Consider the following 14,816-nt stretch of genomic DNA (forward strand, 5'->3'; position numbering starts at 1 on the left):
AAGCAGTTGCTCAGAGGGAGGCCGAGTCGCCTGATGGGCAGATGGCTGGATTGCTTCAAAAGTTTCCGGGCCGAAGGAGAAAACATGCCACTCTGAATCAGGAGGCTTAACCTCTGTCCTAGAATACCCTCTGTGTGGATGACGATTACTCTAATGGCTTCACTGTGTGACTTTGTCTATGGGCGGCCTTTTAAATCTCTTCCAGTCCACTTGTCTTGTCCCTCTACATATATGCCCCAATTCCTGTCTGTGTTTTGCAGCTGGCACCCAAGCCTTGGGGGTTAAACACCAAAACACAGCAAGAGTGGTTAGGAAAAGTTTGCAAACCCTGATCTGAATGCGTTTAATTTGATCTATAGAAATGGTTGATGAGAATAGATAACCAAATATGGATGTTTCTCTTTTTAACTGGGTGCATAACATTTAAATAAATAATTGACCCCAAAATGGAAAATAGTCATTTACTCACCCTCAAAATATTTTTGTGTTTCCTTTGAAGGAAAACAGCACTGGTTTGGAATGACATGAGGGTGGATAAATAATGACTGAGTTTTCATTTTGTGGTGAGCTATCCCTTCAAGTGTGACTTTTGAATGAAAATATTGATGAGAAGCAATGTCTTTTTGGCACTCGAAGTGTACCGTCTCACGAAAAGGGACATTACTTGTTGCCAGCGTGGATGCTTTGTTTTCCGTTGTTTTAGATTTTTCAATTCCCAAACTGAAAAGAAATCCAAGCCAGATTTTAATGAAGTCCAGGCAACTAAAGTCACATCACACACCCTTGGGTTTGTGGCTCATAGTTACTAATTCAAAAAAACTAGGAGTCTGGGAGATTTTCTCTTTTTTTTATTTTAATTTCCTCAGACACACATTATAAGTGCGCCCTTAAATTCATTTCACTCAGACAAGTACTAAACCATGTAACAGAGACACTGTTTTTGGTGGTGTGAACAGAATGGCACTCTTTTTGGTCTGAAAACTCTTAACATGTACTCACCCTCATGTCATTTCAAAGCTACACTTCCAGTCAAAAGTTTGTGAACAGTAAGACTTTTAAATATATATATATATATATTTTTTCTTCTGCTCTCCAAGCGTGCATTTATTTGATCCAAAGTACAGCAAAAACAGTACAATTTTTTAAATATTTTTACTACTTAAAATAAGTCTTCTATTTAAATGTTTTAAAATTTTATTTATTTCTGTGATTTCAAAGCTGAATTTTTAGCATCATTACTCGCATGATCCTAATATTCTATAATTCTAATATTCAGATTTTCTGCCTGAATTTAAAGCATCCTATAACCCCCCCCCCCCCATCAAAAAAAATTGACTTCAAGCTTTTGAAAGGTAATAATGTTACAAAAGCTGTGTATTTCAGATAAATGTTTGGATCTTCCCATTCATCAAAAAATCCTGAGAAAAAATTTACTGTTTCAAATATTGATAATTAAAAAAATGTTTCTTGAACATCAGATCAGCATGTTAAAATGATTTCTGAAGGATCATGTGAAACTGAAGACTGGAGTTATGCTGCTGGAACTTCAGATTTGATCACAGGAATAAATTACATTTTAAATAGAAAAGCTATTTTAAATAATACAAATATTTCACAATTTTACTGTTTTGCTGTACTTTGGATCAAATAAATGCATCCTTGGTGAGCAGAACATTAAAAATCTTACTGTTCAAAAACTTTTGACTGGTACTGTATACATTTTTTCTTAAAGAATTGATATTTTAAAATCTTGTTTCACAGAAGAAAGTAAGTCATGAGGGTTTGGAATGACATGTGGGTGAAAAGTGTTATGTTTTAACCACAGCTGACAAAACCTTTAATTAGACAGTTCACTGAATCCAGATTCTTTTAATGGCAAATTTACATTCATACCGCTAAAGCATTTATGCAGATATCATATGATAATCGCAAACAAAACAAAAACGTCCTCCTTCTGAACCCCTTGCCCCCTCACATGCTTATTATGGGCCACACGGCTGGGAATAATTGAAGCTGTGGAAGCAACAGCCAGATAAGTTTGGACTGAACAAGGGCAGGGGAGTCACGCTACGGGGATGCAAGTGTGCCAACAACCTGCTATGTTCTTTCTCATGCTCTAACTGTGAAAAAGTTTGTTTTTACAACCATCCTCACACGTGGCTCTGTTCTTCAATGTCAAGCTTGTATATCTGGGTCTGCGTTTATGCTCAGCTGCACTCCAAAGCATCTGTACCATTCCATTGGTTATTATATTGATTTGTTTTGAGCACAATGAGTATGACTATATTATGACAAAGCTGGGGATTTTCAATACAGAAATGTTTTGCTGTCATGCAATAAAACAGTACATGCAAACTAACAGGAGAAAGTGAATACAGAGGAAAATCTGACAGGGCTTGCTTACAGATGGCCCTCCAAGATAACAGTTTTTAGGTCGGCAGGAGAGCTCACGGGGAAGACGGTGTGAGACGTGTTGCGGCGCTCTATCAGCGTAGCCACGGCTTCCCCTAAATCCAAGTGGTTCAGGTACCCGGGGGCCATTCGTTCTGGGGCCGCCACACCCGTATTGATTTTCACCTGTTGGAAGATTATTAAGAGAACAAATATGAGGAAATACTTTCATGACATTTAATTAAGCACATCTGTAGTGAGCGTGCATGTCATGGCCGGAGTATAACCTCATGAGCTAATTGCTGTGTTTGGGTGAGTTTGATGAGACACACCTGGTTGAGTTTGCATGGCACCTCTGGGTATTCCTCACGCAGAACCTGACAGAACGCCAGAGCGCTGGCTGCTCCTACGGTCAGGAACCCTGTGCCCGGCATGAGCACTTTCTCTCCAGCACCTCCTGTATAACACAGAATGCATTAGGATAAGATGGGGGAATAGTAAGTTTGTTACCTAACTTGTTAACTAATGAGTTAAATAATGACCTTATTGTAAAGTATTACCTGTTTTGCTTCTCTTTATCTGGATAAACACACACACTCAAAAAAATGTGTTTTATAAGGTTCTATCTATATTTTTTTCTCAGTCGTTTAGTGTATGACGGCCCGTTTTTCCTCTGTGACGACTATTACAAAGTCGGTAAGTATATGACGCCTAGTGTTTGTAAAATCTGTTCAGATTTTAAAAGTCGTGTAGTATAGGCCTGTTCCACGCTTTATGAAGAACATTTTAATATGGAAGCCTGTTTACACCCCTGAATAAAAAATAAAAAAGGTAATTGCGACTTTTTGTCTCACAATTCAGACATTTTCCTTCAGAATTGTGAGATATAAACTAGCAATTGCGAGTTATAACGTCAGAATTGCAATATATAGACATTTTCCCTCAGAATTGTGAGATATAAACTAGCAATTGCGAGTTATAACGTCAGAATTGCAAAATATAGACATTTTCCCTCAGAACTGCGAGATATAAACTAGCAATTGCGAGTTAAAACGTCAGAATTGCAAAATATAGACATTTTCCCTCAGAACTGCGAGATATAAACTAGCAATTGCGAGTTAAAACGTCAGAATTGCAAAATATAGACATTTTCCCTCAGAACTGCGAGATATAAACTAGCAATTGCGAGTTAAAACGTCAGAATTGCAAAATATAGACATTTTCCCTCAGAACTGCGAGATATAAACTAGCAATTGCGAGTTAAAACGTCAGAATTGCAAAATATAGACATTTTCCCTCAGAACTGCGAGATATAAACTAGCAATTGCGAGTTAAAACGTCAGAATTGCAAAATATAGACATTTTCCCTCAGAACTGCGAGATATAAACTAGCAATTGCGAGTTAAAACGTCAGAATTGCAAAATATAGACATTTACCCTCAGAACTGCGAGATATAAACTAGCAATTGCGAGTTAAAACGTCAGAATTGCAATATATAGACATTTTCCCTCAGAATTGCGAGATATAAACTAGCAATTGCGAGTTATAACGTCAGAATTGCAATATATAGACATTGTCCCTCAGAACTGCGAGATATAGTTAACGTCAGAACTGCAAAATATAGACATTTTCCCTCAGAATTGTGAGATAAACTAGCAGTTGCGAGTAAAAACGTCAGAATTGCAAGATATAAGCTCACAATTCTTACTTTCTCTCAGAACTGCGAGATATAAACTAGCAATTGCGAGTTAAAACGTCAGAATTGCAAAATATAGACATTTTCCCTCAGAATTGTGAGATATAAACTAGCAGTTGCGAGTAAAAACGTCAGAATTGCAAGATATAAGCTCACAATTCTTACTTTCTCTCAGAACTGCGAGATATAAACTAGCAGTTGAAAACTATAACGTTAGTTTGGCGAGATATGAACTAGCAATCGCGAGTTATAACGTCAGAATTGCAAGATATAAACTAGCAATTGAGAATTATAACGTCAGAATTGCGAGATATAAGCTAGCGATAGCAAAGTAAAACGTCAGCATTGCGAGTTATAACGTCAGAATTGCAAGATATAAACTCACAATTCTGACTTTCTCTCAGAACTGCGAGATATAAACTAGCATTTGAGAATTATAACGTCAGAATAGCGAGATATAAACGCATTTTTTTCAGAATTGCATGATAAACTAGCAATAGCAAATTATAACGTCAGAATTGCCAGACATAAACTAGCACTCGCGAGTTATAACTTAATAATTACGAGACATAAACTCGCAATTATGACATTTTTCTCATAATTGCGCGATATAAACTAGCAGTTGTGCGTTATAACGTCAGAATACCTTGATATAAACTGATATAAAATCTGAGAAAAAAAGTCAGAATTGCGAGATATCAAATAATCTGAGGAAAAAACTGAGTTTTTATCTCACAATTCTGATTTTAGGCCTAAATCTCACAATTCTAACTCAGTAACACTGAATCATGAGTTTATATCTCACAATTCTGAGGGAAAAAAAATAACACAAGAACCTGCTGGGCAATAAAAAGGTTCTAAGTACAATAAAGGTTCTTTGTGAAACCATAAATGCTCATACAGAACCGCATTTTTGCAGTTTTTAAAAATGCTACTTGACCAATGATTCTGTTTTATTGATTTGTGTTTTGAATTTGCTGAATACAAACTCAAGGAGATTTTTAATGCTCATTTGTGTACTGTTAGTAAACTCACAAGATTATTTTGCACATGTAACTAATAACTTTAACTGAATACGTGTTTTTGGAGGGCAAATAATGATTTACCTGTGATAAGCGTGTAGGTGCAGTTAGGATCATCTTTCACCAAAGGGAAAAATGCTTTCCAAGACACAAAGGTGCTGAAAAGCAGAGTCTCAATAACCTGTTGAACAGAGAGGATGAGTTTTGAGCAATCAAATGGTGGGAAGCAGACCAAAGGAAAGCAAAATGTGGATGGTGAAATGTTGTGCGTCATATAAGCATGTATAAAGAATCACTGAAAGGGATCATGTTTAATATTGTAGACGGGTTGCCAGGGTAAATGCTGCTCTCTTACCCATTGCAGTTCTTTGACGGGCTGGGTGTGAGGTGGACCTCCCTGCCACCAGCTGAAGCCCAGAGAGGACACCACATCTGTGATCTTACCCACAGACTTTACCAAGGCCTGTTTGACCTCCTCCACTCCTTCTTCTGAGCCTGATAGATTAGGAGAGTATTTCATCAGTCACAAACAATCTCAGATCAATGAGATGTCTAGAGTTGCAAAGATAAAAGGTAGAAGATACTTACCAACATTCCCCACTAAAGTGGTCAGGTTATTTTTTGTGCTAGGTGAAACAAACCCCTTGAGTTTGTCCAACTTGCTGCTGTCTCTGGAGATCACAGCAACCTTGAAACCTAAATATGTTTGCATAGTTACCACACATGTGATGCAAAACTTACAAAATATATTTATGCAAAGAAATTTTTAGAAAAAAGTTTAATCAATTTAAAATTAAATCAGAATTAAACTTGATCTGAATTTAACCAATAGGGGTGGATGTATAATTGTTTTCCTAATTATAACTGCACTGAATCTAATTTTTAAGCAAAACAATATGTTTAGAATCAGAGCAGGGCAGTGCGGAAAATTGATCTATTTTGCTTAATAATAATAAAAACAATAATAATAATAGTAATGATAATTATTGCTGTTGCTATAAATATTTATATATTCATAATAAATAATGCTTCATATATAAATTTTATAAAAACAAAAAATAAAAATAATGCTTACTATTATATACTGTGTATAAGTGTAAATACTTAGCATGCTCTTACCTCTGTCCAGGAGAGCTTTCACTATCCCGGAGCCGACAGTTCCTGCTCCACCGAGCGCTAAAACCACCCTGTCCCCGTTTGACATCGCGCACACAACCGCTGCAGCAGTGCAGACGTCTGAGATTGATTATGCTTTATGGGGTTCATGTCTCCTGCTGCTCAAGATCTTTAAATCAAACCGCAGCACGAATGCCACGCCCCTTTCAAAGCGACACGCCCATCTAATGATGCATTCTTTTATCGTTTATCACAATTACATTACAGTTTCTAAGAAGCTACTTTTCAGGAAAATTATAAATGTTGCGACTGAAAAAAAAATATTACATTGTAGTGAAAGACAATAATATCATCATGTCAGTAGAAATGTTAATACAAGGGTCAGAAGTGATTACCAACGGTTTCTATCATATATTATAGCGCCCTCTTGTGAACTATCACTAGTATGTACACTTCTTATATAAACTCTAAATAAATTGGTATAAATTTATCAGTTTTATTCACGAAATGAGAGTAGCCTCTGTTTAGTAGACTTGCAATAAGAAATAGGGATCTCAAGACTGATATGGAATACTTTCCATATACACCACCAGTCAAAAGTTTTTAATGTTTTTAAAAAGTTTTTTTGCATTTATTTGATGCAAAGTAGAGCTAAAACAGTAACATTTTAAAAATATTTTTGCTATTTGAAATAACTATTTTCCATTTGAATATATTTTAAAATGTAATCAGTTCCTCTGATTTCTCAAAGTTAAAGCTCCAGTCACATGATCCGTCAGAAATCATTTTAATATTGATTTGCTGCTCAAAAACGTTTATTATTATTATTATAATGTTGAAAACAGCTGAGTAGAATTTTTTCAGGTTTCTTAGATGAATAGAAAGTTCAGAAGAACAGCATTTATATGAAATAAAAATCTTTTGTAACATTACAAATGTTTTTATCATCATTTTCGATCAATTTACAGCATCCTTGCTAAATAAAAGTATTAATTTCTATAATTTCTTTACAAAAAAAATTATACTGGCTCCAAGATTTTGAACGGTATAGTGTATAATGTTACAAAAGTTTTTTTTATTTTCAGATAAATGCTGATCTTTGGATCTTTCTATTTATCAAAAATCCTGTAAATATGTACTCAACTGTTTTAAATATTAATAATAATAATAATAATAATAATAATGTTTCTTGAACAGCAAATCAGCATATTAGAATGATTTTTGAAGGATTATGTGACAGTGAAGACTGGATTAATGATATTAAAAATGTAGGTTTGATCACAGGAATAAATTACATCTTAAAATATATTCAAATAGAAAGCAGTTATTTTAAATAGCTACAAATTTTCACAATATTACTTTGTTTAAATAAATGCAGGCTTGATAAGAAGGGGCTTCTTTAAAAAAAAAAAAAATCATTAAAATTCTTACCGTCCAAAAACGTTTGACTTAGTGTATAAAAGAATCATTAAACTGTGAAAACTGCAAGTCATTATACCGTTTTATTTTTTATTGTTTTATTTATTTACATACACTTATATTTACTCATTTAATTTTTATGTACGTGTTTAGTTTATAAGGTTTAACGACACAGCAACTCTAAAAATCTTCACGTGAGCCGAACACGGAAGTGATGTCAAAAAAGTTTCTCCACAGAGAAACAGCGACGCTCTTCAAAGCAGTTCGTGTTGGACGTTGAACGTTGATCAGGTAACAAATCTACTTTATTTAATTCGTTAAGTCAAAATATGAAGGGCGTTAGTGTGTCAAAAGCTTTGTTGGTTGAAATTTAAGGAGTCACTTGGGAAAAAAAACAGAAGTTGCGGTGGTTTTGTTTTGGAAAGGCAACAAGATACACAATCTTTAAACATTTGGCGTAGTTTATGTTATTTATTGTTTAACAATGTGCTATACATTAAATATACATCTAAAATATGTCGTTTAATAACTGCAGAATGATATAAAACGATGGTTTTTAGATTATCCGACGGAATTGTGCTTTCGATCTTTACTTTCACTTTAGTCTGTTGATTTAGTAATAGTATTATAGATACTGGGTATTTAATAGTTTACATTTTTTTCACATATTTTACATCTTTGGTCAGATTCAGTTGAATTGGATGTTGTTATATCATATTTTATGACATAAAATTTTAGTCGTCTATTACACAGTATTAATGACGTCATCATGCAGAATAGAAACTTGCTGTAATGTTTCTCCACACCTGTTGTAAGTGATTATTGTCGTGTTTAATGATTATAAAAATGAAATTTTTATACATTGTTTCTTCTAGGATGAATTCTGCTCATAAAAAGACAGAGGATGGTCTCATCAATAAGTACAAGTCTAACTTGGAGAGTCGAATTGAGAAGGGGGATCGAAGTTTGGTATGCAGGGATGAGGACTTCTGTAAGGAAGTCGAGATGCTCCTTCGCAATGGCAGTGGCCAGAAGATACACAGTCTACGTGGTTTAGATTCACTGGCGGTGATGGAAAAATCTCTCTCTGTATTTCCCTCTAAAACTGGCCAGGTGGGGCTTGAGAAACTTTCCAAGGCCTTTGAAGTGTTGGAGCTCGCTGCGTTAAATCTTTATGTCTACCCCTGGAGAAGAGAGTACCGACTGGTGAAGGTATGTGGAAATACTAGTGTACTTGATGTTTTGTTTGTTTTCACTACTTAAAAGTAGTCTCCTCCTTCTCATCAGATGTTTTCAGGTATGTTCACCCATTCGATCAAACCTGCACTCACACTTCAGCAGGCTAAAGAGCTGTTTGGTTTGCTTGGATATCAAGTTTCAAGTCTTAAAGGAGATGAAGAGCTGGCGCTGAACTCCAAACTGGTTCCTGCTGATTTTCTACTCAGCTTTGCATGTGGTTTCTTCGCTGCTCGGATGGAGTGCCAGCTGCTACTTTCTGCCTTGGGATCTGTGGACAGAGGTCTGGAGTGGGCTCTACAGCTAGTTAAGGAGAGGCAATTGGGCCTCAGTCTTCAGGTGGCATTAGAGAACACCAAGAGAAAGTCAGATGCTGCTAGTGTTTCAGATACAGTCCTGGCAGGCGGCATGGATGCTGAGCTGGATCTGTACACAGAGCAGGCAGATGCTTCTCACGTGATGTCTACTTCTTATTCACCACCTCACTCTCCTTATACGCAACCAAAAGAGATTGTTGTAAACCAGCCTTTACCTAAAGAGCCCTCACAGTCACACTTGGGGAGTAATGAAGATGCAAGGCATAGAAGGTCATTCAAAGATCCAGGTATAATGGAAAACACATCTCATGGTCAAGCTGAAGGTGATGCCCAGAAACAAGAAGCATCAAAAGTGATGTGCAGCTGTGTCATGCTAAATCAGTTATATATATACCACTGTGAGCAGTGCAAAGACATTCACAGTTCAGTGTGTTCCTGTTATACAGAGTGCAAAAGAAAGGACACATTTTAGTGCTATGCTCACTGAAAGCTGAAGAACTTTATTTAGCTCAAAACAAGAATAGCCTGGCTAAGGAAAAATCGAAAGATTCCATGAAGACGCATTATTGTGTGGATGGTTCTACTTCTGATTCATTTTTAGTGTGCTATGACTGCCAGTGTATTCATGACCACACCTGTAATGATATTAAAAAGTGCAATGTAAACCACAATGTGAAGCCAACAGGAAAATTGCAGCCCCCTCAAGAGAAAACACAAAACCTCAAAAGAGGCATACATGTCTTTCTGCTGCACATCATAAGCAGTACTCCCAGGAAACAGATGCTTTAGAGAAACCTTGTGCACCAATACCGTATCACAATTATTGCTGGAATGGTAACCAAAATTTGCCTGAATCTGTATGCCTCACTTGTAAAGTCTTTCATTTCTATGGGTGTCCTGAACAACAACACTGCTCTCAAAAACACAACATACAAATGTTAGAACATTCTGTGACATTTGCTACAGTTTTGAATTTGGCACCTTGCAGGTATGCAGGTATTGTTGTACCGTGTATTGCAAACGGTGTTGCTTTGAAAAAACCATGATATGTAGTAGATGTGGAGGGTCTTTCTTCAGCTCTTCTGCTGTTTAAAACAACTGTGTCAGCATTCACCATGTCTGGTTGAAAACAGTTTTTAATCTGCAAATTAATCCTATTTTTATTTTGCTAATTGCACAATAAATCTGAAATACTGGTTGATAGAAACATGACAATCTGATACACTTTTGATTTTTGATAATATCTTTGTGTAATGATAAGAGCTATATATTAGAGAAAAGTAACAAAATTCACTGTTCACAGGTTGGCTTTCTCTTACTAATGTATATGGCATACAGTAGCACATCTTATTACTATCTATTATTGGTGAGATTGTGTAATGGCCAGTCAAATATTCTATGTATTCAGTTATTGGTTTCATGTGTCTTAGCAACAACTCAAAACAGTGATATACTGCCATATAATTCTTAATTATAATGTACATGTCTGTTATTATGATGATTTAATGGAATTAATATAAAAATAAAGGATCTAAAGGAGAACTTGTACTTTTATTTAAAAGAGGTCAAATTAAAAACTACATAGGGTGACCACATGTTCTCTGTCCTTGGCATGATTTCTAAATTGCCTAAAAAGTCCAGGTTTTGGCTTTGTTCTCCTTTTGATGTGCTTTCTACACTACTCATACATTATATGTACATGTATTTGCATTGCTTTGACTGTTCTCTTGTGGATTTAACCTTCTCACATGCCATGATTGGTCAATTATGTACAATGCTTGCATGCTAATGGTCAAACTACTTTTTAGTCGTAAACAATAGGAAAACAAAACCAAAACCAGGACATTTTAAACAATTTACAGTCATCTTACACTACCAGTCAAAAGTTTTTGAACAGTAAGTCTTTTCTGCTCACCAAGCCTGCATTTATTTGATCCAAAGTACAGCAAAACAGGAAAATTGTAAAATATTTTTACTATTTTAACTCTTTTCTATTTGAATATATTTTACAATTAAATGTATTTCTTTGATTCAAAGCTGAATTTTTAGCATCAGTACTCCAGTCACATGATCCTTCAGAAATCATTCTTATATTCTGATTTGCTGTTCAAAAACATTCATTATTATTGAAAATAGCTGAGTAGATTTTTTCAGGTTTTGATGAATAGAAAGTTCAGAAGAACACCATTTATCTGAAATAGAAATCTTTTGTTATCTTCTTAATCATAATTTTTGATCAGTTGAAAACATCTTTGATAAATAAACAGAAAAAATTATTTCTATAATTTCTTTTGAAGCTTTTCACCAGCTTTTGATGATATAGTGTATAATGTTACAAAAGCTTTTTATTTCAGATAAATGCTGATCTTTGGATCTTTCTATTCATCAGAGGATCCTGAAAAAAAAAAAACAGTTTTAAGTAATAAAATGTTTCTTGAACAAATCAGCATATTAGAATGATTTCTGAAGGATCATGTGACACTGAAGACTGGAGTAATGATGCTGATAATTTAGTTTTAATCACAAGGAATAAATTACATTTTAAAATATTTTCAACTAGAAAGCAGTTTTTTTAAGTAGTAAAATATTTCACAATACTACTGTTTTTGCTGTGTTTTGGATCAAATAAATGCAGGCTTGGTGAACAGAAGAGAATTCTTTAAAAAGCTTACTGTTCAAAAACTTTTGACTGGTAGTGTTTATTACAAAAATTGACTATTGCAGATGAAATTGTTTTATTTTCCCTATAATCTAGCTTGCTTGTAAATGCTCAGTGTGAGAAATCATTTCTGGGTGTGAAATGTGATAAAATGCTTGTTTCAGATAACACAGGAGAGATAAAAACATCAATTTTCACTGAATTGCAAAGGTACGTTGTAATAAAGTTCCCAAAGCTTTATTCATTATACTCTTCCCATTTTACATTGATGAAGGTTTTACTATCCATGCGATCGATATATAGCACTCCATTGAGGTGATCCATTTCGTGCTGCAGTATTCTGGCCGGCCATCCACTCGCTTGCCAGCTGACAGGCTCTGCTTTCTCATTAAGACCTTTGGAAAGAAGACAAAACCTCTAAAATTTGATACTTCGAAAAACATCCGAAACTAAATCTTTAGGTCACCTCAGTGGTTTTAAGTCTAGCCTATTTTAGAGCAATTTTACCTGAAACTTCTACAGACAGATAGCGTGGAACTGATGCTGAAAACCCAGAGATGCTCTCACAGGCCTCTTGGAAGATGACAGTGCGTCCATCTAGTACACGTAACTGTGGGTTTACAAAAATCATGAGAGGCACTGCCACCAGACCCCGAGCTTCAACAGAAGTGCTTGAGCTGTCCTCCAGCATTTTCTTTGGATACTCCAAGGCTAATATTTGTAGAGGAACGCCAATCTGGGGTGCGCTCAGGCCGACGCACTCAAGCTTCCTCATCACCTTGACCAGGGTCTTTATGACCTTCTGCACTTCTGGTCCCTGAATGTCTCTGGGTTCCACTGCCGCAGCCTGTGAACGTAACACAGGATCTCCAACTTGACACACATGATTGTATGGAGGAGCCGGTGCACCTTTGACTTTCCTTTTCATGTACTGTAAATAGGAGCGCATCTTGATGTTGGTAGAATGAGAACGTGGGGATGTGGTATGTGTGAATGGTGACCAGGGCAAAAGAATCCTAACTGGTTTGGAAAGTACATAATTTGTTTGACTTTTTAAGAAGTAATGTGAAAATGTCCTGCAGTGCCTGAACATGACTGACTGAAAAGCTTCTCTCTTGCCACCTGGATAAAAAAAAACACGTAAACACATACAATTATTATGGCAAGACAAACTAGTGAGTAAGGCAAGCTTTATTTTCGCATATTAAGCTGAATGCACATTTAATTTTACATTTACACTACCAGTCAAAAGTTTTTGAACAGTACGATTTTTTATGTTTTTTAAATAAGTCTCTTCTGCTCACCAAGCCTGCATTTATTTGATCCAAAGTACAGCAAAAACAGTACAATTTTGACATATTTTTATTATTTAAAATAACTCCTTTCTATTTGAATATATTTTAAAATGTAATTTATTCTTGTGATTTCAAAGCTGAATTTTTAGCATCATTACTCCAGTCACATGATCCTTTAGAAATAATTCTAATATTATGATTTGCTGCTCAAAAAAAACATTTTTATTATTATTATTATTATTATTAACTTTTTAAGCTTCTTTATGAATAGAAAGTTCAGAAAAACAGCATTTATCTGAAATAGAAATCTTTTGTAACATTATAAATGTCTTTATCATCATTTTTGATCATTTAAAGCATCCTTAAAAGTATTAATTTCTATAATTTCCTTACTGTTTTTGCTGTACTTTCAAATAAATCAGGATCAAATAAATGCAAGCTTGGTGAGCAAAAGAGACTTATATATATACAGGGGTTGGACAATGAAACTGAAACACTGGCCAATATAGTGTTGGAGGTTTCATGGATATGTTTGCACAGCCTGGTGGCCTATCTTCACTGATTGCACACTGCACCAGTAAGAGCAGAGAGTGAAGGTTGACTATGTGCACCCAATGGATCAAACATTGTACCCTGAAAAGTAGTGCCTTGTATCAGGATGATAATGCACCAATACACACAACAAGGCTGGTGACAGAGTGGTTTGATGAACATGAAGGTGAAGATGAACATCTCCCATGGCCTGCACAGTCACCAGATCTGAATATTATTGAGGGATGTTTTGGAAGAGCGAGTTAGGAAAAGTTTTCCTACGCCAGCATCACGTAGTGACCTGGCCACTTTTTTTTTTTTTTTTTTTTTTTTTTTGCAAGAGGAGAATAGCTTAAAATCCTTCTGGCTACTGTGCAGGACTTATATTTGTCATTCCCAGGATGAAATGATGCTGCATTGGGCACAAAAAGGCTCAACAACGTACTAATTGTTTTTTTAAAAAAAAAACAGGTGTTTCAGTTTTATTGTCCAACCCCTGTATATTTGATATGAACATTTTTCCAATGACATGACAAACAATCATTTTAACAAAAAATGACTCGGTCACTTGTATGAGCAGGTGTCAGTACTCACCAGCGCTGTAATAATTCCCTATGTTAAAAAAATAATTAATATTTCACGTGTAAATGTCTTTAAGCAGTTAGCATTTCAATGTAAGGACAGACCATTCCGGAAAACGTTACTGACTCAGACGACACTTTGTCTTTTTTCAAAATAAAAGTATCGGGGTGACAATTAAATTGTGGATTATTTACTTATAATGTGATTTATTATAAAGCAGCTGAGATAAAGGTTGAAACGGTTCAAACTGAAATAACACTGACCAAAATTTAAATCGACGTGTAGTTACATTTTCCTTAACGTTTACAACTTCCTGTTTCGTTCGTTTTAAAATGTCACGTGATGGCATGACAAAACGTGGGGATTGTTTACACGTACGTTAAAAGGACACTCCTCCGGTCATATATTTTAAGCCAAACACGTCTTACCATTAACAGAACCATTTATGAATAATATATGGAATACATATATATATATATATACACACACATATATATTCACCGTTTCTCTCATGAGTAATTACTCATGTCGTGTTATGACAATGTTATAGT

The 14,816-nt window shown here is 35.3% G+C and overlaps 3 protein-coding genes across 3 annotated transcripts; 1 reads left to right on the forward strand and 2 right to left on the reverse strand.

Moving 5' to 3' along the window:
- Window positions 1-814: 814 nt before the first annotated feature.
- si:dkey-238o13.4 (uncharacterized protein LOC560780 homolog) lies at window positions 815-6,369 on the reverse strand. Its single transcript, XM_051135701.1, has 6 exons — window positions 6,230-6,369; window positions 5,699-5,806; window positions 5,466-5,605; window positions 5,195-5,291; window positions 2,724-2,848; window positions 815-2,577 (listed from the first exon to the last, which is right to left on the reverse strand). The coding sequence occupies exons 1-6, from the start codon at window positions 6,312-6,314 to the stop codon at window positions 2,401-2,403; spliced, it is 732 nt and encodes a 243-aa protein (XP_050991658.1). The 5' UTR covers window positions 6,315-6,369; the 3' UTR covers window positions 815-2,400.
- A 1,437-nt stretch (window positions 6,370-7,806) lies between these two features.
- Window positions 7,807-10,042, forward strand: spata2l (spermatogenesis associated 2-like). The gene is made up of 3 exons (XM_051135700.1): window positions 7,807-7,936; window positions 8,521-8,857; window positions 8,933-10,042. Exons 2-3 carry the CDS (start codon window positions 8,522-8,524, stop codon window positions 9,668-9,670), a joined length of 1,074 nt encoding a protein of 357 aa, XP_050991657.1. The 5' UTR covers window positions 7,807-7,936; window position 8,521; the 3' UTR covers window positions 9,671-10,042.
- A 1,669-nt stretch (window positions 10,043-11,711) lies between these two features.
- Window positions 11,712-14,549, reverse strand: pdf (peptide deformylase, mitochondrial). The gene is made up of 3 exons (XM_051134458.1): window positions 14,278-14,549; window positions 12,365-12,979; window positions 11,712-12,252 (listed from the first exon to the last, which is right to left on the reverse strand). Exons 2-3 carry the CDS (start codon window positions 12,948-12,950, stop codon window positions 12,095-12,097), a joined length of 744 nt encoding a protein of 247 aa, XP_050990415.1. The 5' UTR covers window positions 12,951-12,979; window positions 14,278-14,549; the 3' UTR covers window positions 11,712-12,094.
- Between the last annotated feature and the right edge of the window lie 267 nt (window positions 14,550-14,816).

Source organism: Labeo rohita, chromosome 18 (genome assembly GCF_022985175.1).
Source record: "Labeo rohita strain BAU-BD-2019 chromosome 18, IGBB_LRoh.1.0, whole genome shotgun sequence".
NCBI lineage: Eukaryota > Metazoa > Chordata > Actinopteri > Cypriniformes > Cyprinidae > Labeo > Labeo rohita.